The sequence below is a fragment of the Geotrypetes seraphini genome, chromosome 6 (assembly GCF_902459505.1).
Source record: "Geotrypetes seraphini chromosome 6, aGeoSer1.1, whole genome shotgun sequence".
NCBI classification, from domain to species: domain Eukaryota; kingdom Metazoa; phylum Chordata; class Amphibia; order Gymnophiona; family Dermophiidae; genus Geotrypetes; species Geotrypetes seraphini.
In genome coordinates this window covers 62,642,935-62,668,113 of record NC_047089.1, presented here as the reverse complement: position 1 = coordinate 62,668,113, position 25,179 = coordinate 62,642,935, and the positions used below count along the sequence as shown (strand labels likewise).

General features: G+C 42.9%; 1 protein-coding gene across 8 annotated transcripts in view; it reads left to right on the top strand.

Moving 5' to 3' along the window:
- FNDC3A (fibronectin type III domain containing 3A) overlaps positions 1-25,179 on the top strand; it is a 240,211-nt gene that overhangs the window by 23,246 nt on the left and 191,786 nt on the right. For 5 of the 8 annotated variants that reach the window (XM_033947812.1, XM_033947813.1, XM_033947814.1 and 2 more), the window contains exons 2-3: positions 2,081-2,219; positions 24,268-24,343. In XM_033947812.1, the coding sequence (XP_033803703.1) occupies positions 2,121-2,219; positions 24,268-24,343 (175 nt within the window). In that variant the 5' untranslated portion in view covers positions 2,081-2,120. Of the gene's footprint in view, positions 1-2,079; positions 2,220-2,347; positions 2,443-12,020; positions 12,092-24,267; positions 24,344-25,179 lie in introns of those variants that run through there. The other 3 variants (XM_033947815.1, XM_033947817.1, XM_033947816.1) reach the window with 3 other exon arrangements.

Genomic DNA, 25,179 nt, shown 5'->3' with positions numbered 1-25,179 from the left:
AGAGAGAATTTGAAGCGCTGGCTTTGGGGGTGAAAGCCGCAGTAGCAGCTTCATTTGTGGCATGTGCCTGCCATACCAGATTATGGTGGAGTCCTGCTAAGGAGGAGAACATCTGTCCCCAGCTGGTGCTAGAGGAGGTGGATTATGTGGCAGATGCTGTATATGACATCTTCAGAGTCATGAGCAAGGTTTTGACATATGCATTTTTGACCCGCAGGATTCTTTGGATCAGGCAATGGGTAGGAGATTCAGCCACCAAAGCCACTTTGAGCAGACTGCCCTTCAAGTTGTGAATGTCTTCCCTCCCCCAATTCATTTTGTAAACCACTTAGGATTTTACTATGTTTATATGAAATAAACTGAATAACAGCCTCAAATCTGCATTTTTTAATTGGCTGACATTTTTCCTGTTGGGTTGGTCCTGGTCTGTGTCTACTACTTCCTCTTGTTGATTTTCTTCTAAGTCCTTTACCAAGATCCCATTTCCATTCAGTCTCCTTACTTCCCTTTTACCCCTAGATTTATCTGTCTTTAATCCTATTCCATTGTTTTGGTGATGTAGCTATGGGTAGGCTTGGGTGGGCATAGTCCACGCATTTTTAGCTCATGCAGCCACACAGCCCTTTAGGTTCCCTATTTTAAGTTAGCTCTGGGGGAGAGGGGATGAAAGAGAGAATGAAATGCTAGACCAAAAGTGGAGTAGAGAAGCCTGGAGAAATAAATGATAGGCTCAAAAACAGGGGGGGGGGAGGGAAGGGAAAAGAGGGAGGTGGTGTAGATAGTAGACAGATACAGAATGCAGGGGAGATGAAAGAGATGCTGGATGAGCTGCAGTCAGGAAGCAAGGGCATGTTGGTCCTGTGGATGGGAAGGAGGGAGGGAAAAAAGCTGGACAAGGAGGGAAGAGAGAGATGTTGAACTTAGGGGAGGGAGATATGTTGGATAATGGGGTAGGCGTAGGGAAAAAAGCAGCAGGAAAGAGGGAGCAGAACTGGAGGGGGAGGGAATAGGCCAGGGGGAGGGGGAGAAGAGATGCTGAACTACAGGAGTGAAAGGATGAGAGATACTGGAAATGGTGGAACCATGTGGGAGAGATCAAGGGGAGGGGTGGCAAGGAGATAAGTGAGAGGAGGATAAGAGTCTACAAAAGTAGAAATGTAGGTGTAGATGAAAGGTAGCAGGGAATAGGAGGTTAGGGAAGGAGTGAGATGGGAAATGTATGTACTAGAATGAGAGAAGGAGATGAAAGTTGAAAACTAAAAGTGAAAGGATGAAATTTGAGTGGACATGGGCTGAAAAGAAAAAAAAAAGGAGGAAAAAACTAAAAGGGAAGGATCAGTATATCAGGCAGATGTAGGGAGGGAATGAAGCAAGACAGGAGAGATGAGAAAAGCCAAATGGATAGTAGACACTGGAAAGAGAATTAGCAGAAGACACAGATAGGCAGAAGAGAAACTGGAACCAACATATTTTATTGTGGAATTTATTAACTGGAATATGTTAGCTTTGTCTTGTTCAGTGGCATAGATAGTGGGGGCGGGATGGGGGCATAGCCAGGGGCCAAGTTTACTTGTATGCCTAGGGCCCATCGATGGTTCAATCCTGTCCTGAGCATGATGAAGAAATATATGGGAGGTGAAATTGAGTTTGAGGGATGAAAAGAGGGATGCAGGATTTAAGGGAGGTGTTTTGAGCTGTGCTTGTAAAATGAATATTTTTGTGTATCATAATTTTTACTGTATCTTCAGAAAGGATATTTCTTTAGTTTCACCTTAATTTTGATCCATGGAGACATGAACACTTGGGGAATGACTGTTAATATGGACCAAAAAAGTGATAAAATTCAGACTTGCCTGAGATGGTGGTGATAAGTGCCAGAGCTAGGGTAGTCTCTTGGGTGACTCAGCAGAGAGAGATGTACATGCAAGATAGACTGAGAAGTACTTATCTACTCCTTACAGGTAGGAATTGTCATCACTGCTGTTGACTTTATATGCTGAAGTTTTTTTCTCAGTATTTTTTTTTTTTTAGCCTTTAAAATGAGCTTGTTTATAAGTAGCTTTTCATTCTCTTTGTTTAGAGTTTTGAGTGCGAGCTGGTAAATATATGTTTTATCAGTGATGGCAGAACATCCACTACCACTGGACAGTACACAGCTTATAAATAATGAGATTCCTCTTTTATCAACCCCTGTTGCAAATGGAGATGGAGCTCAACAGGTGAGGGCATATGAATACTTCATCTTGTTTTTAAAATTTCATATATTGTATATCACTAATAGCTCAAAAAGTTGAAATGGCAAGTGTTATCAGCTAATATAAAATCATTTCTGTTACATCCCTTCCAGATTCCATATGCTAGGTGTTCAATCCTGACCTGCAGTTTGGGTGTTGCAGGAATTCACATCTTATCCTTGGACAAGCAGGCAGCATATTCTCTCATGTGAGTGACGTCACCCACGGAGCCCAGTATGGACAATTTAAAAAGTGTACAGTCGCTTTAAGTTTTGAGAAACTTCGCGAGTGCCTTTCCGCCCAAAGCTTGCTCGCTGCACCTCAGTTCTTTGTTTTCCATGGAGCGAAGTACTTTTTTGACTGAACTCCGTTCAGTCTGCGTTGCCTTCATGCTTTAGCGTTTTTTCTTAGTTTCTAATTTCATTTTCATGTAATATCTTTTATTTTGCCTTTCTGTAAAAAAGGACTGTATTTTTTGCTCCATAAGATGCACTTCCCTCCCCAAAAGTGGGTGGAAATGTCTGTGTGTCTTATGGAGCGAATATAACAATTTTTTACACACACACCCCCGGTACCGTTTTAAATTATGGTGGTTCAGCAGTGTAGCAGCAGGAGTGAGCTTTCCGCACTCCTGTCCCTCCCTTGCTGGATGGCTGCCTCATCATATCTTGCGGCCAGCGGCACACAAGGCAGGAGCAAGCTTTTCGCTCTACAGCCTGGCCCTATTCCCTCAATGGCTACCAACTCATGAGAACTGACGGCAGCCATTCAGGGAGTGACGCGGAGCCAGGCCGTAGCGTGAAAAGCTTACTCCTGTCTTGTGCGCTGCTGGCTGCAAGATATGATGAGTCAGCTGTCCAGTGAGGGAGGGGCAGAAGCACAGAAAGCTTGCTCTTGTTGATATACCGCTGGACCACCATAATTTAAAAAGGTACCAGGGGTGTGTATGTGTAAAAAATTGTTAGCTGGGATGGATCCCTCCTGTCCTGGGCTACCACTAGACCACCAGAGGGGGTACAGGGTACAGGGCAGGGTGGTTGGATAGGGTACAGAACCTGGCAGGGATGGGGGATAGGGTGCAGAGCCGGGCAGAGAGATAAGGGGGCTGGGTGCAGAGCTTGTTAGGGAATGGGGCTGCATTCAAAGCCTTGCAGGGCAAGGAGGGAAGGGGGCTCGGTGCAGAGCCTGGTAGGGAAGGGGGGACAGGGTGCAGAGCCTGGTAGGGAAGGGGGGACAGGGTGCAGAGCCTGGTAGGGAAGGGGGGTCAGGGTGCAGAGCCTGGCAAGGTGTGTGGGGTTGGGTGCAGAGCTTGACAGAGAGTGAGGGGGGCCAGGTGCAGAACCTGGTATATTTTATTAAATATATTAGTAATAATAATAATAATAACTTTATTCTTGTATACCGCAATACCATGGAAGTTCAATGCGGTTAACAATAGAAGAGACTGTACATTTACAGCGATGATACATATTATAGTGTAGTACACAATTTGGTTCAGAATGGTTTTTTTCTTGGTTTTCCTCCTCTAAACCTAGGTGCGTCTTATGGTCAGGTGTGTCTTATAGTGCGAAAAATACGGTATATGATTTTACTTTTCGTTCAAACCCGGACTTCGGCCTTGGGGTTTTTCCTCAGCGGGTGTCTCGTTTACTTTCAAAATTGAGTTTAATCTCATCAAAAGTATTTTTCATCCATGTCAAAACCTTTAACAGTTTTTAATAAGTGCTGTAGGTGTCAGCGGCCTATTTCCATCACCGATCCTCATAGTTGATGTCTACAGTTTTTAGACCCTGAACACCGGTGCTCTATCAAGGCCCATTGCATTCAATAGGAAAAGCTGTTTGGCTCAGCCATGGACACTAGCAAATCTTTGGAGCTGTTGACATTGAAATCTCCTACTTCAACATCAGATGATCCTAAAGCAACGGAGAAGCCAGCTAGAAAGCCATCCACTTCTCAGTAAGCGTCGCAGGTCTCAACAGCATTGAGTCCCTTGATGCAGACCAAATAGCAATGCCATCGTTTTCCAGCTTTGCAGGTTGTCTCTCCTTCACGGTGTGCATCCTTATCGAGGTCACCCACTCCAAGACAACCTGCTGCACCGATGGTACCAGCTGATGAGCCATCGGTACCCTTGCATACTTTTAGGGAGAAGCTCAATGAGTCCTTCCAGAGGGAGCTTGGTAATATGTTAAAATTGCACTGCATGTCAGTGCTAACATCAACTCCCTTGGTACCGGTCCAGCCTAAGCATAGTACTACAAGGCCTCAAGATACCGATGTCAGCTATCCATTGGAGCATCGAGCTACTTCTCATGGATCTTCTGCGAGGAATCGTCGCTTCTTGATATTCAACCTCCAGACATCGATCTTTCCATCAACGTTATAGCTCATCTCATCGACGTTCTTCATCAAGGCATTGACTCTCTTCTTCAACATGACATTCGATGCCAAAGCATCATTGGGCCTCATTGAGTCAATCTCATGCTTTGAAGCGAAAAAGAGATACTCATCAATCATCGTCATCATCTTCAGTGAATCAGTACCGAAGACTTCGCAAAACTTCATGAAGACATTGTTCTCCTAGACGCACAACTTCTCGAAGTCTTCTCTATGATGCAGATTTGCAATCTGACTCAAGAGTATGAACTAATTTTATCTTGAACTAATGTATGAACTAATCTCATCTGAGTCTTATGACACAGCTTCAGAACAGTCACCACAGAAAATGCCTCCCAGAAAAAGATCTCCAGAAAGACTTTCCTTTACTAGGTATATTAGGTAGTTGGACAAAGCTCTATCTGTCAAATTGGAAGCTGACACTGGTCCAAGTACCTGGACACCTTGGACTATGATGAGCCTCCCAAAGAGCTCCTCAAGTTACTGTTACATGGCATTCTTAAAGGGACGCTTCTCAAAAATCGGGAAATGCCTTTAACTATCACAGTAGCTCCAAGAAAATTAGATTTCATTTACAGAATCATTTCTTGTCCAGGATTTGATAAACCACAGCTACAACATCAATCATTACTTGTGGAGTCAAATCAAATCTTAAAAAAATCTTCCAGTACAAGAGTTTGTCTCAGTGCCACCAGGGCGTGAAGGCTGTATTATGGACAAATTTGGATGCCGCCTTTATCAAAATTATATGCTGGAGAGCAGAATCCGAGCAAACAAACCAAAACTGCAGACTTGTACACGGTGCAGGCAAATTTTATTTTGACAAATAAATCTTAACTAAAAACCTTTTACCAGACGGGGGACCCAACACGGTCCGTGTTTCGGACAACCTTCATCAGGGGTCCATGGTAATAAAGGTAAAAAGAAAAATATCACAAAAAGAAGCCTGGAAAAATAGCGTTTGGTAGCACACTAGTGAATCTCCGAAATGCACTACAAGTTCGTCACTGTGACGAACTTGTAGTGCATTTCGGAGATTCACTGGTGTGCTACCAAACGCTATTTTTCCAGGCTTCTTTTTGTGATATTTTTCTTTTTACCTTTATTACCATGGACCCCTGATGAAGGTTGTACGAAACACGGACTGTGTTGGGTCCCCCGTCTGGTAAAAGGTTTTTAGTTAAGATTTATTTGTCAAAATAAAATTTGCCTGCACCGTGTACAAGTCTGCAGTTTTGGTTTGTTTGCTCTGGTCTGCTTTTTCACTGCAGACGAAGTTGGACCTCTGGTTCTTTTGTTGTTTTGTTGGAGAGCAGAATCCTTAATTATAATTTCTACATGTCCTGTTATCTAAAACACAGTTCTTCAACCGCCGGTCCGCAGAAAATTCCTGCTGGTCCGCACAGGACCGGCGAGATCAACATCTTCAATTTCCTGCCAGTCCGCATAGGACAGGCAAGATCGAGGAGCTGTAGTTCGCGCAGGGCCGGAGAGATAATGGGGAGCCTCAGACTGTGCTTTCTCCCCTCCCAGTGGCTCTCCTTACAAGCGCAGCGATTCAGGAAGGAAGCCTTGGAGCTTTTTCTGAGTCGGGCCGCCTCTGATGATGCAACTTCCGCTTTCCTTAGAGGCGGTGCGACCCAACAAAGGACCCGAGGCTGCCTTACTGAATCACACCGCTGGCAAGTAAGGAGAGTTGCTGGGAGGGGAGTAAGCTGCTGAGCATGGTGAAAAAAAAAGGGACAGCTGCTACTGGACCTGGAGAGGGAGAAAGAGAGATGCTGCTACTGGACCTGGAGAGGGAGAAGGAGAGATGCTGCTGGAAGGGAAGGAGGGAAAGGAGTCTGGGAAGCTGCTGGGCAAGGGGAAAAAGGGACAGCTGCTACTGGACCTGGAGAGGGAGAGTTGCTGCTGGGAGGGGAGGAGGGAAAGGAGTCTAGGAAGTTGCTGTGCAAGAGGAAAAAGGGACAGCTGCTACTGGACCTGGAGAGGGAGAAGGAGAGATGCTGCTGGGAGGGAAGGAGGGAAAGGGAAGAGAAACAGCTTGCAGGGAGATTAGAGGAGGGGAAGGGGAGAGACAGGAATGAGATGGGAAGGGGGGTCAGCAGAGAAATTGAGAGGGACAAAGATGCTACATCTGGTGTAGGAGAGATAAAAATGAAGAGAGCAGTGAAGCTGGAGTGAATTGTGTAAAAAGGAGAGGGCATAGGCTGGATGGAAAGGGGAGAGGGGCATAGAAAGAAGACAAATACCATATGGAAGGGGGAGAGGTCAGACAGTAGATGGAAGGGGCAGATGCTGGATTGAAGAGACAGAGAGGGCAGACGCTGGAAGGAAGAGAGTGAAAAGAAGATGAAAGCAGAAACCAGAGACAACAAAAGGTAGAAACAAATAATTTTATTTCTATTTTGTGATTAGAATATATCAGATTTGAAATATATATCCTGCTAGAGCTGGTGTTAGACATAACTGGGGACTGCAAAGTCCAGGCAGTGGTTTAGGGCTCTCTCTGACCAGGGGGGCAGTTGCCCTAGTTGCACTCCCCTAACCCTATTCCTGCTATGTGTGACTGCAGTATTCTGTTAGCATGATATTTATGTGTAGCATTCTGTAATAATTTGGCTTATTCAGTTTTCTTGATAGTAGAGGGGATATATGTGAAGGGGAGGGGAGACAGGGGTTTTGTTGATCCTTGCTCTGTATTATTTGTATTTATAAAATGACAATTGTACAGAGTATTGTTTCTTTTTATACTTTAATAAAATACATTCATTATAAAATCATAACTGAGGCTTGTGCGGATGGGATCAGATGGTTTGCGAGGACCGAGCTCGCGGAGACGGGGTTTTTAAATTTCAGTTCTAGTAGTTTGCCGGTCAACAAAGTAATTTTTTTTTCCCGCCAGTCCATAGGTGTAAAAAGGTTGAAGAACACTGATCTAAAACAACTGGTAGGGACGTTGCCTAACTTTGAAAAGTATATTCCTTCAGAGCACCTTACAGAATATCAACAATCTATTCACATTCTTTCACAGACTTATGATGCTTTTGAGATGTCATCCAGAGCATCTGCTATGTTGGTGGCTGAGACATCTGGCTTGGCTAAGAGTCTCTGATATGGACTTCAATTTCCAGGATAGATTAGCCAATATTCCATATTTAGGGGAAGAAATTTTTGGTGATTCTATCGAGGTGACCACACAAAAATTGATACAACATGAAAAGAATTTGAATTCTTTAGTCAGAGCAAAGGCTAAGCCTCCAGCTTCACAGCAGTCTGCTACATCTTCCTATTCATATCAGAGGCGATATGCTTCTAAACTGTCTGCTTCTAGGCCACCACCATAAAAGAAACAAAAACACCTGCGACCTCAAAAAGCTGAGGCGGCAGCTTCTCAAATGTTTGCTCAGTCCTTTTGACATGCTTATGGAGAGCATAGATGCGGTTTTCCTATCCCAGCCTCTTCCTTAATCAGTTGGAGGTCGTCTACAATTCTACCATCAACGTTGGGCTCTGATAACAACCGACTTGTGGGTTCTCAAAGTCATCAAGGAAGGTTACTCTCCATTTTGCCCCCCTATACCTCCAAATCATCATCTAAGAGAGTCCTCTTTCAACCCTCAGCAGATGCCCCTTCTTTGGGAAATAGAAGATCTGCTTCAACTAAATGCCATAGAGGTAGTACCCCTTCTCAGAAAAATCAGGAGTTCTACTCCAGGTGTTTTCTCATCCCAAAGAAGATGGGAGGTCTACATCCAATTCTTGACCTCTGAGACTTAAACAAATTCCTACTCAAAAGTTTTGAATGCAATCTCTGGGAACTTTATATCCACTATTATGCTATGCTCTCTAAATCTAAAAGAAGCTTATACCCATATACCAATTCATCCTGCTTGCATCAACATTTTCAATACAAAATTCTGCCCTTTGGCCTGGCTTCCTCTCCAAGAGTGTTCACCAAGTGCTTGGTAGTAGTGGCAGCTTTAAGAGCTCAAGGGTTCTAAGTTTTTCCCTATCTCGACGATTGGCTCATAAGACGCCTCTCCTCAAGGGGTGCTTTCGGCAACACAGTCAACAATCCTATTTTTTTCAGCATTTGGGGTTCAAAGTCAACTTTCTGAAATCTCAACTTCAATCCTCTCAAACTCTACAATTCATAGGGGCCCTGCTTAACACCATTCAACTCATAGCATTCCTACCTCAACAAAATCAAGACAACTTGATTCAACTTTGCAATTAAGTCTTTCGTCTTCCATCCATCTCAGTCAGACAAATGATGACACTATTGGGTCACATGGTGTCTACAGTCCACGTTACCCTCTTCGTGAGACTTCATCTAAGAACAGCTCAGTGGTGCTGGCGTCTTGAACTGTTGATCCATTCTCGCAGAAAATTACAGTCACATCATCACTTCGTTGATCTCTTCAGTAGTGGATGAATTCCTCAAACCTTTTCAAAGAGCTGGTGTTTCAAATGCCTCCATATCAGAAAGTTCTGACCACAGACTCATCCAAGTATGCTTGAGGAGCTCACCTGGACAGTCTTTGCACACAAAGTCACTGGTCTGCTCAGGAACAGAAGTTCCATATAAACCACTTGGTACTCAGAGTGATTTACAATGCTCTGCAGACTTTTCAAAGCAGTATATCCAATCAAGTCATCCTATTACGCACAGACAATCAAGTTGCCATGAATTACATAAACAAGCAAGAGACAGAGAAGATTTTGAACTGGGCAATTGCTCGAAACATTTCTAAAAGCTGTCTATGTTCAAGAAACGCAAAATACTCTTGCCGACAAGCTCAGCAGATTTCTTTAGCCACACAAGTGGATGATCAACTCCACGGTCTTCCATCAGATATTCTGTCTTTGGGGGGACTCCTCAGGTAGACCTATTTGCATCCCCCTACAACCACAAACTGCCTTAATTCTGTTCCAGATAATACTCTCCTCATTGTCCAGAGCAGTGTATCGCAAAATGTGTGCCGTGACACACTAGAAACATAGAAACATAGAAAAAGACGGCAGAAAAGGGCTATAGCCCACCAAGTCTGCCCATTCCAAATACCCGCCCCCCTTAATTTACTCCCTTAGGGATCCCATGTGAATATCCCATTTTCTCTTAAAATCTGACACGCTGTTGGCCTCATTCACCTGCAGTGGGAGTTTGTTCCAATGATCCACAGGTCTTAAAACCACTAGTGTACCTCCTGAGATTTCAGGTGTGTCGCGGCACACTGGGGAGGAGGACAAGCACTGGCGCCTCTCCTCTCTGGCCCTCTTCCCTATTGGCACCCCCATTGGCATTTCGGAGCCCATTTGAAGGGCCTTTGTGCATGTGCACGATGTCATCATGGTGACATCTGTGCACTTCCAGGTGCCTGGAGCTGCAGCCACTACCTTTAGTGTGCCGCAGTTCGAGAAAATTTGTGGGACACTGGTCTAGAGGCAGATGCTTTTCTCCTGGATTGGACAGCCAAATTTCTTTATGCATTTCCACCAATTCCTCTCATTCTAAGGATACTAGTCAAACTTGAGCAAGAATTGGCCACCATGATTTTGATAGCCCCTCGGTGGCCCAGGCAACCATGGTTCTCCCTCCTACTTCTGCTCAATGCCGAGGATATAATACCCCTAAAGATCTTTCCATCACTTCTCATGCAGTCAAGGATCTCTTTTACGTTCCAATCTACAGTCATTGCACCTGACAGCTTGGTACTTCTCATGATGACCTGTTCTTTCTGATCCTGTCAGACTTATTTTGGATACAGTCTGTGGATGGGCCATTTGGCTTTTATCTGCCATCATGTTTCTATGTTTCTATCTGGGATAGGCACGTGGGATCTCTCTGAGCGAGAAGGAGATAATGGTTACTGCGGATGGGCAGAATGGATGGTCCATTTGGCCTTTATCTGCCGTCATGTTTTTAAAATCACCTACACAGCAGTGCTACCAACAGAAGTGGACACAGTTTTCAACATTGTGTACTCTTCATCATCAAGATCCTTCATCCTCCTCCATATCTTCAGTGTTTTATTACCTTCTCCACTTATCTGGTTCAGGTCTTAAAACCACTTCAGTCAGAGTTCACCTCAGTGCTATCATTGATTTCCATGTTCCATTCGACAATAAATCTCTAACTGCTCATCTTCTTGTTTACAGGTTTATGAAAGGGACTTTTCAGTATCAAACCACCTATGGTGGTTTGGGATCTTAATGTTGTTCTCACCAGACTGATGAAACCTCAATTTGAGTCAATGTCTTCTACTCATCTTAAATATCTCACTTGGAAAGTGGTATTTTTAATTTCCATCACTTCTGCATGTCAGGTGAATGAGCTTCAAGTGTTGGTGTTGGACCCATCCTTTTACAGTTTTCCACCATGATAAAGCAGTTCTCCACACCCATTCTAAGTTCTTACTGAAAGTAGTCACCAAATTTAATCTAAATCAATCAGTTGTGCTTCCAGTTTTCTTTCCAAAGCCTCATTCTTACCCTTCATACCTTAGACTGCAAATGAGCCTTGTCTTATTATTCACAAAGGTTTAAGCCACACAGAACCTCTCTATGTGGTCTTCATCATAAGGCGTATGGGGACAGACTTAAAGATCTGTATACTTTGGAGGAAAGGCAGGAGAGGGGAGATATGATAGAGACGTAATGTAAATGCGCATGAGTCGAGTCTCTCTTCATTTGAAAGGAAACTCTGCAATGAGAGGGCATAGGATGAAGTTAAGAGTTGATAGGCTATGGAGTATTCTAAGGAAATACTTTTTTTTACGGAAAGGGTGGTAGATGCGTGGAACAGTCTCCCTGAAGAGGTGGTGTAAACAGAGACTGTGCCTGAATTCAAGAGGGCCTGGGATAGGCACTTGGGATCTCTCAGAGAGAGAAAGAGATAATGGTTACTGCAGATGAGCAGACTAGATGGACCATTTGGCCTTTATCTGCCATCATGTTTCTATGTTTCTAAATTAGATGTCTGGAAGATCTTGCTGCAGGCTCTTCTGTCCCTCCCTAGCTTCTGTGGCTTTGGTACGTCACCTAGTGTATGGAATCCGGAAGGGACTTTATAGATTGGAAGATTAGGTTTCTACCTACGATAATCTTCTTTCTGTTACCTGGAGGATTCCATACGACCCTCCCTCTATGTATACACTCAGTGTTTTGGAATAGCCTGCTTCTTCCTCGGTTATTCTCCTTACAGGCTTGAAAATTTTCCAGCCAGTTGCTGGATCCTGTGGGGAGTTTTCTGTGAGTATGCACATTGCTGAAGGCTCTTTCTTGGGGTTCTCGTTGCACACAGCTTGTTAGTTCTACATTGTTCATCAATGTTTTTTTCCGAGTTGCCTTTTTGCCTGTTTATTACTTGTTGATATTTTGCAGAACATACCAGTTCGTGACTTACTTGTGTTGATGGAGATTCTCCCCGTACCCCCTTTGTCCTGGATTTACAGGTATGTGCGTAGCTTTTGGACTGAACTGATTTTACTGTTAGGAGGAGTGCACCATGTGTTTTGAAAAGATGTGAATTCCTGTAACACCCACACTGCAGATTGGAATTGAACACCTAGCATATGGAATCCTCCAGGGGACTAACAGAAGATTATCGTAGTAGAAACCTAATGTTTCATTACAAATTTTTAAATGTTTAGTAAAATATGATTGGCTGGGATAGTACCACAACATTGATATTTATTATATTTTTTTCTTTGAACCACTTGCAGCTGTTTATACTGCAGCCAAGTATTCCTAAACTTTTTAAAAGTATATATTTTAAAGACATATGTTTAGATTCTGTAAAAGAAAGTTCAGAATGTCTGATCTGCCAAAATGGATCAAAACTATTTGGTTCAGAATCTTTCAACTTGTTTAATACATATTCTTCATATATTTTAGTCCTTCCAAATATTTATCTGGTATAATTTCTCTTGTATTTGGCAAGCTAATTCTTTAGATCAGGAGTGCCCAAATGGTCGATCGCGCTTGACTAGTAGATCGCAAAGGCATCGTGAGTTGATTGCGTTGCCTTTGCGATCTTGTTCTTCCTGCCTCCCCGAGCCAGGCCAGGCGCGTACAAGCGCTGGACCCACAAGCCTTCACCTCCGACGTCAGGTCTAACATCGGAGAGGAAGTTTTGGGCCAGCCAATCACTGCCTGGCTGACCTGTAACTTCCTCTCTGATGTCAGAATTGATGTTGAGGGGGGGGGGGGGGAGAGGCTTGTGAGCCGGGCACTTGTACACGCCAGGCCTGGCTCAGGGAAGCAGGGAGAAATCGGTGCGATGGCTTGGGGGGAGGCAGGGGTAGAGAGAAAGACAGAAGTAAAGAGGGGAGCAGGGAGAGAGAGAAAGAAAGAAAGAGAGAGAGACAGAAAGAAAGAAATATTGGATTTACAGAAGAAGGAAATGCAACTAGAGACTCATGAAATCACCAGACAAAAAGGTAGGAAAAATGATTTTATTTTCAATTTTAGTGATCAAAATGTGTCTGTTTTAAGAATTTATATCTTCTGTCTATATTTTGCACTATGGCCCCCTTTTACTATACCGCGATTGTGGTTTTTAGGTGAAATCTGTTTTTTTATTAAGCAACAAACCACAACAGGTACAAACAGCAGGCAAAGTCATATGTAAAAACAGGGCTCCCCTCCCCCAAGAGGACTGGACTCTTATGTCCTCTCAGGTTACAAAATGCCCCACCCCCCTAATCCCCCCCAAAAGCAGACCCCTCCCAACACCCCCCCACCCCCCCAGCTCAGACAGGTGAAAGGGAATACAACTGCAGTCTATTTAAGATACGACTACGAACCCGGGGAGACAAACTGTCCAAATAAGGAGTCCAAATATGAACAAAGTCTCTGCTCCGTCGACGGGAGGAAGAAGCCAGCGCGGCCTCCCATCCTAGAAGAGCATGTAGTTTATTCCTCCAGTACCAGAAGGAGGGAGGGACATCTGCCAGCCAGAAATTCAATATACACTTTTTCCCCAAAATATAACATTTGCTCAAAAACAGTTTTTCCGCAGAGGTATACACAGAAAACAAAGAAAAATGAGCGAACAGCATATGGTATGCAGAGACAGGAACAGAAACCTGTAGGAGACCCTGAAGAAAGGAAGCCAGAGCCCCCCAAAAGCTCTGAATACTCTCACACTCCCAGAGACCATGAAAATAAGAGTTCACCTCCACATGACAGGTGAGACAGTATTGGGTATCAACACATCCCATATGGTAGGCCCGGCTCTGGGAGGCATACGCTCTCAACAAGGTCCTGAAGTGGCACTCTCGAAGCTCCGCACTATACACCAAAGTAGGAATACGGCGAATAGCCCGAAGCAAAAAAAACACCCCGAGCTCCCGCCCCAAATCCCTCTGCCAAGCCCTCAGCACCAAGGTAAAATCCCTCAGAGGCCCAAGAGCCCCAAGCTGTTTATGATATAAGGAGACCGAGATCCCCGAGACAGAGTCCTCCCCCCCTCCAAAAAGGCGCGAAAACTAATCCCAAAATCCAAAGAAAGAGAACTCCGAGGAAGGGACTGTACATAATGCCGGAGTTGACAATGAGCAAAGATAAGACCCGAAGAAGGCAAACCACAACGCAGCAACTCATCGCAAGAGAGCAATGTCCCATCATCCCGCATCATATGAAAAAGAAACTCAAACCCGCGAGCCCGCCAGCGCCCGAAGACAGAGGGAAGGAGCCCTGGAAGAAAGGAAGGATTACCGGTCAGAGGCAATAACACACTAACATGAGGATCCTGCCGCCAAAAAGGCAGCACCTGTCGCCACACTTCCCAAAGGGGGCGAAACAAAACACTACGGCGACAGAAAACCGGCAGAGCCGCCAACCGAGACTGCAATAGAGAGAGAAGATGAGAAGGATAAAAATAATCTCGCTCCAGGAAAACATCAGTATAAAGGGCAGTACCCAAGACCCAGTCCCTGACGTGGCGTAAAAGACACGCCTGATTATAAAGAGCAATATCCGGCACCCCAAAACCGCCCCGGCCCCAGGAGCCCACCAGCAACTGCCACCGCAACTTAGATCTCCGACCTCCCCAAAAGAACCTGGACAACAAGGAGGAGAGAGCCCGGATATCCTTACGCAAGAGAAACAAAGGTAAAGTCTGTAAAACAAAGCCACTTAGGGAATAAAACCATCCGAAAAAGTTGCACCCTCCCCATCAAAGAAAGAGGCAGATTACGCCAGGCGGCCAACACGGAATCTGTAGTGGAGAGCAAACGAGCGACGTTCAACCGGTAAAGCTCCCGAACATCCATAGACAGCTGAATGCCCAAATAGCGAAAGGAGGAATCCGCCCAGTGCAAGGGAAAGGCCCCCCTCCAAGAACGCCGCAGACCCTCGTCAGAGGCCAACGCCTCCGATTTCTTTAAATTTAAGGTGAACCCGGAAAAATCTCCATACTCCCGAACACTCTCCAAGAGAGTAGATAACGAATGCTGCGGGTCAGTCAGAAAGACCAAAAGATCATCGGCGAAGGCCGCAATCTTAAAATGAGAGGCACCCAGATGAAGACCACTAATGTCTACATTGGATTGCAGCTCCCTGATCAAGGGATCCAAGGAAAGCACAAACAGCAAAGGCGACAGGGTCAGCCCTGACGGGTCCCCCTATTAATGGAAAAGGGCTCCGAAAAGCCCCCATTCACCGAGATCCTCGCCACCGGATCACTATAAAGCGCTAAAAGGGCGTTAAGAAAAAAAGGGCCAAAACCATATGCCCGCAGCGTAGCAAAGAGGAACCCCCACCGCCCCCGGTCAAAAGCCGATTGTGGTTTTTAGTGCAGGGAGCCTACGAGCGTTGGAAGCTGCGAGGGGCATTCAGTGCAGCTCCCTGTGCTAAAAACCACTATCGCGGTTTAGTAAAAGGGGAGGGGGTATATTTGTCTATTTTTGTATAGTTGTTACTGAGGTGACATTGCATATTTTAAAGTCATCTGCCTTGACCTCTGAAAACCCCTCAAATACAAATGATGATTAACATATTCTCTGCGTACAGTGTGCTTTGTGTTTTTTTTTTAATTTTATTGTTGGTAGATCATTTTGACTTGGTCATTTTAAAAATGTAGCTTGCAAGCCAAAAAAGTGTGGGCACCCTTGCTTTAGATGAAGAGCTTGATTCTCAGGATCCTGAACAAGCCAGTTAAGAATCTCTTTCAGGCTATTCACCAAGTCAGAGGTTTAGATAATCATGATAGTGATTGTCAGAGGCGTTCTGATTTAGCAGGGTTTAGATGCCTCTTAATAATTGCTAACCATTTATAACTCTACTTCAGGGCACTTGTTGCACTTGGTAAGGGCCACTTCTTGATATCTTATGTTTACTATTAGATGGATACTGTCCATGAACAAGTAGCAAGTTATACCAGATCCACAGATTATGAAAAAAGAGTTATTTTTTGTTAAAAAGCAGAAAGGTCTAAATTGAGCCTTAGGGTGCCTTGTGGGATAATGGAGAGCAAGATATGTAAATTTTAGGGGTAGATTTTTATTTTTTCAAACTTTACAAACCACTAGTGACCAAATCATGCAGTTTTGCATGCTGAATCTAAAGCAATCTTCAGAATCTGTTTAAAATGAATCTTACCTTTATCTAATCACAGTTGAAATATATAGAAATTAAGTAATATTTATTTGATTATACAATCTGAACTACAACTGTAGCTACATAATTGTCTTTATGCACTTAATTTGATGCTGTTTAAAAAAATCCAAGATGGGCCATCCTTGTTTTTCTGTTTCGGCTTGTGAGCTCACTGCTAGCTAACCCCTAATATAATGTTCCCTCCTCTCCTGATTATACACATGACTAGCAGCTTCAGTTGTCATTTTTGCATACTTTTCTATGGACTGGGTGTGTGAATGCCAGTCTGGAACCACTATGGGCTTGCTCAGAAATGCCTTGATCTCTGCTGTTGTCATGATACAGTAAGAGGAGGCTCAGAGACTTCGGAGATCCAGTCAAGTAATTGGGTGAGTATAGTTGACTCAATGTTGATGGATGGTGTTTTTCTGGGTTGCACCCTGATTTCTCCAAGCTGTTTCTTCTCATCTCATTCACTTCTAATTTTCAATATCTTCTCCGCTGCATCTCTTCACTCCTGTTTGTCTTCACTGCACAACATAGCTTGCAGATCAGGCTTGCTGTAACCACATCTCATTGTGTAGGCATGGCTATTTTTCTTCCTTCTTCACACTGTTCTTTGAACAGTTGCAACTGGAAGAGGAGATGCCTGGGACCTTGTGTCCAATTGCTATTTATTTTTATATTGTACCAGTTTACCAAGTAAACCCCAACACAGAACTCTACAATCATTCTTAAGTTTTTCAGATTCTTTCCTTTCAGATTATGCTTGGAAATCTGTATTCCAGTGCAATAGGGATGGTATGCTGAACCAAGGATCTTGCATCTATTCTTGCAAGTCTTTAGCAGGAGATATTGATCACTGTTTTCAGTACCTCCTCCTTCTCCCCGCTCTTTGCTGCCCCCAGTCAGTTATTTCTTATGCAAGCGAGCCAGTAGGAGCCACTTTGATCTGCTCGGTCTCCTTTTTTGTTTTTCATGTATTTTTTTACATGGGATTTTGTGTTCCTACATTCAGCTCCAATGACTGCCTAGCCTGTGTGAGAGGAGCAGACTTTGGTCTGCAGCTGACAGGTGGATCCTGTGGGGACCTGCTCAGCCAGCCTGCTTGAACTGTGGAGCTCAGTAATCATCAATTTATCGAAATACATGTTGACCGTGGCTGAAGAGATGGTATTAAAGAAAGGTTTATCCTTCATTCCTTCTAGAAGCATTTGTGATTTTTAAACCAGAGTGGACCTTGAGCGTTTTATTAGGTCCTTACATTTGAAGGAGTTTTTTGTAGGTAATATCACCACTCCTTCAGATTCGATAGTCAGGAGCAAATCCAAGTGGATTCCACCAGCTCCTCTGGGTCCCATTATATCCACATATAAAGAGCTCATATTATGGACACAGTGGTGAACAGTGATGAACCAGATTGAACATCAAAAATGGGCGAGCAATGTCTCGCAACAAGAGTTTCATGCCATTGAAATGCTTAAGTCTAATCCCAACATTATCATTAGGAGAGCAGACAAGGGAGGAGCCATTGTCCTGATGAATTCTGAAGATTATGACTCTGAGATGTTGCGCCAATAAGTGTTGTCACTGATTATCAATAACTTGATAAGGACCCTACCCCTATCTTGCAAGATTCCATTAGAACTATAACATTGGTTGCATTTGAGAACAGGATTTTGACTCGTCAGGAATTTCTGTTCCTCAATATAGACCAGCCTAAAATCCCTGTGATATATTTGTTACCTAAGGTACATAAGACTTTGCTTAACCCACCTGGAAAGCCCATTGTGTCCAGTAGAGGTTCTCTGTTAGAGCCTCTGTCAATTTTTGTGGATGTTTTTTTGAGTTCTAAAGTTAAATCCAGTTTTTCCTACACTAGAGATTAATCTGATTTTATGAAGAAATTAACAGCTATTGGGAGCCTGGAAGATGTTACGTTCATGGCAACCCTTGATGTCAAATCATTATACACCGTGATTCCCCAAGATGAGGTCCTGAAGATCTTAGCAAAGGAACTAGGATCAGATGCTACAGACATACGTATACCTACCAATTTGATCATTCACCTTATTGAAATAGCAATGAAGAACAATTTTTTTATGTTCAAAGATCGGATCTTTAAACAGATCTCGGGTGTGGCAATGGGTGCCACTATGGCTCTGTCCATTGCCAACCTCTTCATGAAAGCTTATGAAGATAAATGGATAACACATGGTGAATTTTCCAATAGGTCCCGACGTCAGCAGCCTGTCTTGATCGCCTGAGGCTGGGAGGAACCATAGTACCCTCAAACTATCCCATTACTGTCCCATCATCCCTAAAACTTCCCAAGCCCCCCAAACTATCCTCACCCAAACTACTTCTTTGCAACTACCCCCTCCTACTTCATCCAAAGAGCTCCACCCCTAAAACTACCAATGCAGCTGCCCCACCACTCCCCCAAACTATTCAACCCCCCAAATTACTCATCCTGCACCTATCTCACTACCCCAAATTGTTCAACCTACAAAACACCCCAGCAATTTCCCCTTACTCCTATAACTAGCCCTCTAACAGCTTAAACCTCTCCCCCACACCACCATCACCCCACAAATCTACTCTTTGCATTTACTCTATCATCTGCCCCACCCCTAAACTACCCCCCTGCAACTAAACCTAGCCCCCCAAAACACAGATACACACACACATTGACAAATAGGATTTATAAATAATTCCCTTTGGGATACATTTAATTCATTCTACAAGGAGTACTGAAAAGTTCTCACCCCAGCCAAGAAGGGAATGACAGGAATATGGTTCAATCAATGATGTGCAGGGAGAGAGCTGCAGGTACAAGGGAGATGGTAAGCATGTGTGGGAACAAAATCCTGGGGAGCCTTCGATGGTGGCTGTCTCCCCTCCCAGCAGCTTTCCTACTTGCCAGGGCAGTGATTCACCAGCAACTTCCTCTTTCCTCAGAGGCGGCAATGTACCCAAGGCTGCCTAAGTAAATCACTGCTGCAGGCAAGTACTGAGAACTGTTGGAAGGGGAGGAAGCCACTGTAGGAGGCTGGGAAGCTGCTGGATAAAGGGAGAGCTGCTACTGGACCTGGAGGGAGGTAGAAGGAGAGATGCTGCTGGGAGGGGAGGAGGGAAAGGGATGGGAAGAGAGTTAATGTGGATAGGGGGAGGAGGGAAGGGAGAAGGAAAAAAGGAAGGAAACAGCTAGCAAGGAAATTACAGGAGGGGAAGGGGGTCAGGGTGGAATGGAGAGATCAGATGAGGGAAAGGGGAGAGAGAGGAATGAGAAAGTAGAGAGAGATTGATGCTGGAAAGGGGGTCAGCAGAGAAATGAGAGAGGGATAAAGATGCTAGATCTAGTGTAGGAGAGATAAAAATGAAGAAAGTAATGAAGCTGGAATGAATGATGTAAAAAGGAGAGAGGAGGCATAGGCTGGATGGACAGGGGAGAGTGGCATAGAAAGAAGTCAGATACATATGGAAGGGGGAGAGGGCAGACAGTGGATGGAATGGGCAGATGCTGGATTGAAGAGACAGGGCAGACGCTGGAAGGAAAAGAGTGAAAAGAAGATGAAAGCAGAAACCAGAGACAAAAGGTAGAAAAAAATCATTTTATTTCTATTTTGTCATTAGAATATATCAGATGTGAAATATATATCCTGCTAGAGACATAACTGGGGACTGCAGTATTCTGTTAGCATGATATTTCTGTGTAGCATTCTATAATAACTTGGCTTGTTCATTTTTCTTGATAGTAGAGGGGATATATGTGAAGGTGAACGGAGACAGGGGTTTTGTTGGTCCGTGCTCTGTATATTTGTATTTATAAAATCACAATTGTTCAGACTATTATTTCTTTTTATACTTTAATAAAATACGTTCAATATAAAATCATAACTGCGTCTTGTGCAGATGGGATCAGATAGTTTGCGGGGACCGAAATGTTTTTTAAAAATTTCAGTCTTAATAGTTTGCTGGTCCACAAAATAATTTTTTTATTTCCCCGTGTCATTCACTACTTTTGACACACTTCTGAGTGACAGGGTGGCTGAGATTCCCTGACCAACTGCACAACCTCCCCACAGAGAAAGCACCCCTAAAGGAAATACAGTTCCATTTGTTCAGAGGACTGGTGTGGCTGGGACAATAAGTAACAATTTATTTCAAATGGAAAAAAGTAGCTAAAATTGGCACAATATTCCAATGAAAAGAAAATTGCAATTCAAGGAGATGGCACTAATCCAAGGCACACATCTCAGAACAAGAGATATTGGCCTGCTTAAACTGAGAAACTATTTTCATACATCTCTATTCATCGAATGGCATGGGAAATAAAACATCTGTGGTGGCGCTTTTGATAAACAAATAAACAGCCCACCGATGTCAAAGAAACACTGAGAGATAAATAAAAATTAATTGTACTACCTTAACTGTAAACTATTTGGTAAATGATTAAAATAGCAAAATATCTTTGCCCCCAGTAGCAGAAAGCTTTTAATAGCAAATTGGCAACAAAATGAATAATATTTTCCAAACAGGAAGCCCTTAAACAAGCTGATTTCCTTTCCTAATTCAGAAACTTGTGGATTATGTGTCCATTGACCAGCAGATGAAGACAAAGTACAGGACTGTGCTGTCCATTATTAGGTACGTGTGCAACTTAAACTTAATATCAAGGCAGAAAACCAGGACCATTAATATTAGTGTAAAAATAAATATTTTTCTGCCAGAAACAATGAAATAGACAAACTGAATCAGCAGGAGCCCTAAAATTGAAAAAGTTAATGTAAATATATATATAACACTAAAACAAGTACAGAGTTAAAGGCATGGGTAGCTGAACTGGTCTGGTGTGATTTAAGAAAATAAGCAGGTAAGACCTAATCTCTCCTTCCTTAGCATCAGCACTGACCAGTCCAGGAACTTATGGATGTAACAAAGCAGATCCTGAAGGCTGGAGGGAACATAAAGCTCTCACTCTAATTACTGAAAACACCAAAGGAAACTTCATCTCTAGCCAAAACATCTAAACAGTAATATTTTGGAGAATTATGAAAAGAAGACCAAGTGGCAGCCTTACAAATAGCCAACAATGAAGCATTGTTTCACCCAAGAGGACACCACCACTCCTCTTACAGAATGAGCCTTCAAGATGTCAGGAGGATATCTACCTGTCCGAATAGACATTCCTGCTTTGGCAAATTTAAAAAATAATTCTCCTTGTGTACAAATGAGCTATCAAGAAAACTGTTTTTGAGGTATGACCCTTGAGAGTTCCTTTCTTTAAGAGCTCAAAAGAGGAATGCTGAAGATACCATAGAACTAAATTAAAATGCCAATCTAGGCAAATATTAGAAACAGGATGATATAATCAGCCACATCCTTAAGAAATTGTGCTACATCTGGATGAGACACTATACATGAATTTCCTAAATGTTGTCTGAAACAAACTAGAGCTGCTACTTGAACTTTCAAGGACCCAAGAGATAGATCTTTCTGAAGCCTATCTTGCAAAAAGGCTAAGATATTAGCAATAGAAAAATGAAAAAAGGTAAAAAGATCTCTTAGAAAATCAACCAACATTCCACATACCTAAGCTGACAAAATAGGCCTCTTCCTAGCTTGGAGTAAGGTGGTGACAACTTGATCAGTATAACCTTGCCATTTTAATTTTGACCTCACAATAACAAGGCCTCAAGACCAAAGAGGGATGGCTTGTCCATCAGAGATGGACCTTGACACCAAGAGACCCTTTTACTATGATACAATGGGTTGATCTTTCTGACGGACAAAGCTTGCATAAAATGATCTTGTCTAATATCTGAACTTTTCTGTATCTAATGCAAACATGCACATACCACATAAGAACCAGATATAGAAACTTGAAGACCTACAGCATGAAATCTCAAACCACTGTTTAAGCACGGACGTCCCTAGTCATGGAATCTGCCAATCTCTTTTGAGCCGCAGGTTCTAGGTTAGAAATATGCAGTCATGAGTCTACACATTCCCACACCCAAAGCAGATAGCTGGGATGCCATATCAAAAGAAAACATTCTAATTAGCCAATAGTTCAGATAGAGATGAATCCTGACAACCGCTCAAAGAAAAGTTTCCACTAACACCATGACCTTCAAAAAGGCTCTGAGAACTATGGCCAAACCAAAATGTTGGTCTATGACAGCAAATATGACATATCTTTGGTATGGAGGTCAAATTGGAATATAAAAACAAGTCTCTGAGGTCTAGAGGAGTAAGAAACTCTCCTGGCCAGATATTTTCTACACTCCTGCCTGCTAACTAACTGGTGAAGTTCTGTGGCCTGCTCTTGTGGAAGATCCGCAAAGGTGAGCACACTGGACATCAAGGACTTCAAGAACAGGCTTGTGTAGAGTTGGTAGTTCTGGATGTGGAAAACACGCACAGAGATCTAAAAAAAAAAAATAAAAAAAATAAAAAAAACTTTCCAAAGGACTCAAAAATTCAAAACCTGAGCCTCTCTACCCTGGGAAGCCAAGGCATAAGTATGGGAGCTCTTAGCCAATTTTGAGAGTGAATTCAACAACCAAGGAATCCTTCTGGACTTTGTATGTGGAGTCTGTTTTCTTAGATCAAACATGGGCAACTCCGGTCCTTGAGGACCGGAATCCAATCAGGTTTTCAGGATTTCCTCAATGAATATGCATTGAAAGCGGTGCATGCAAATAGATCTCATGCATATTCATTGGGAAAATCCTGAAAACCCGATTGAATTCCAGCCCTCGAGGACCGGAGTTGCCTATGCCTGTCTTAGATACTACCCCTACAGAGAGGTCTCCCAGTTTCTCATCTGTGCATCCCACTGCTTGCCCTGGATCGGTAGCATGGAATATTGCTACTCCTTGGGTTTTGGCCAGGTACTAGTGACCTGGATTGGCCACCATGAGAACGGGCTACTGGGCTTGATGGACCATTGATCTGACCCAGTAAGGCTATTCTTATGTTCTTATGACACTGAACAGGAGCTGTCACAGCCTCCCATGGAGGAGCATCATTACAGGACAGTTAAAGCATTGACATCCACTTAACAAAGCATTGCAAGCAAGTTAAGTACAGATTTGAAGATTTTAAATGTGCAGTGATAGATTCCTTGGTTCCTTCATTGTGCAGGGGAGATATGAAGAAATACACTTTGCCAAACTGAACAATTTTTGATATTTTCTTTACAAACAGTGTGGCCATTGGGTCTTAATCAGAGAATGGAGTGCCAAGCATTTTTTTAAGGTGGAAATCTTTTATATTTCTGCTTTTTTCTTTTCTATTTTTTGATGTTTTGATTTTCTTCAATCAGCTGTGTTTGAGAAGAGCTGAGCTGAGTACTGATTGGTTGATTTGGACCAGAAGTGAGGTCTGTGTTGGAGGGAGGGCTTTAAGTGCTGTTTCCTTTGTTCTGGTGCTGGTCTCAGCGTGGTTGCACTTTTCAAGGCTGTATTGTTTGTTTCCCTGATGAGCCAAACATTGGTAAAACAAGGTTGCTTGTTGGGAAGATTGGAGAAGACATGACAGCGTTGGAGCTCAAGTTGTCTTTTGTCAGCTAAGTCCTTGAACGTGCCTCTCGGTGACTTTGCCCTTTTCTAAACCTGAACTGTTCTGTGAGGGAGTTTTTTTGCCAATGAAAGTATCAAAAGCAGTTTTGATTTATACCTTTTGGTTCTATACTGCTACATTAGTCTGAGGCTTTTCTCCCTCTTTTTGGGTGGATGCTGGGTTTGAAGAGGGGGGGGGTATCTCGATGCCACGATCACATGCCATGATCACATAACATTTAGACTCATTATATGAACATGTTATATGTTGTGCGTCCTCGTATAATTTGTTAACACATATATAGTTTTATGAAAAACTTCATCCCAGTTACTTTTCATTAGCTATATGTAAAAGAAGCTTCAATATGGATAGCATTAAATCTGGAAAAAAATCCTTTCTCATTTATATGATAGTTTAAATAGTTACTTTTTAAAAAATATAGTTTGTCTTTTTTTTTCAGGTTATTTTGGTACAAGTTAATCCTGGTGAAGCATTTACAATAAGAAGAGAAGATGGCCAGTTTCAGTGCATTACAGGTAAGGTTCAATGGTATTTTATTACTTCATTTTAAAGCATGATTCTTTCTTACCTAAATTATAGATCTTGAAATGCTGTTTTTCTCTATAAGTTGACAGTTTTATTTTTATTGAGAAAATGTTAGTTAAATTGTAAAAATCTTTTGCCCCAAACTTCAGCTCCTGTTAGAAATATTCTGATGGCATTGTTGTAACAGTAGTTCTGAAGTTCCACCTATACTAGTGTTTGAGCAAAAATATTTAGATTTTACCATGAACACAACCGTCTGAAAATCGATCAGGATCTATTACTTCTCCATTCCTATTCATGTTTGTCTTCTGCGGTCGTGCTCCCGGCGCTTCAGCCGTGAACACAACATAATATTTGTTAAGCAAATCGGCCTTTTCTTTGTCAGCTTCTACATATTCCTCCCCTTCACTTTTGAGTCTCATAATGCCTCTTTTGCATTTCTTCCTATCACTAATATATCTAAAAAAAGTCTTCTCCTCGTTTTACCATCAGTTATCTTTTCTTCCATTTGCATCTTTGCTTTCCTGACCAGCCTCTCTTAACTTTTCCAGATATTTTTGCCTGTCTTCCTCTTTCTGCGATATTCTGTAGTTTATGAAAGCTTACCTCATTCTTTACCTTCTCAGCTACTATTTTTGAGAACTTTTTCCTCTTATTTTTACTTACTTGTTTCACCCTTACTTGCCTCGCCCTTATAATCGCTCCTTTCAGTTTTGCTCACCTCATTTCCACTCCTCCTTCCACTCCACCAGACAACAATTCCTTGACATAAACCCCCATCTGAACAAAGTTAGTTTTTTAAAAGTCTAGAACCTTTGCTTTTGAA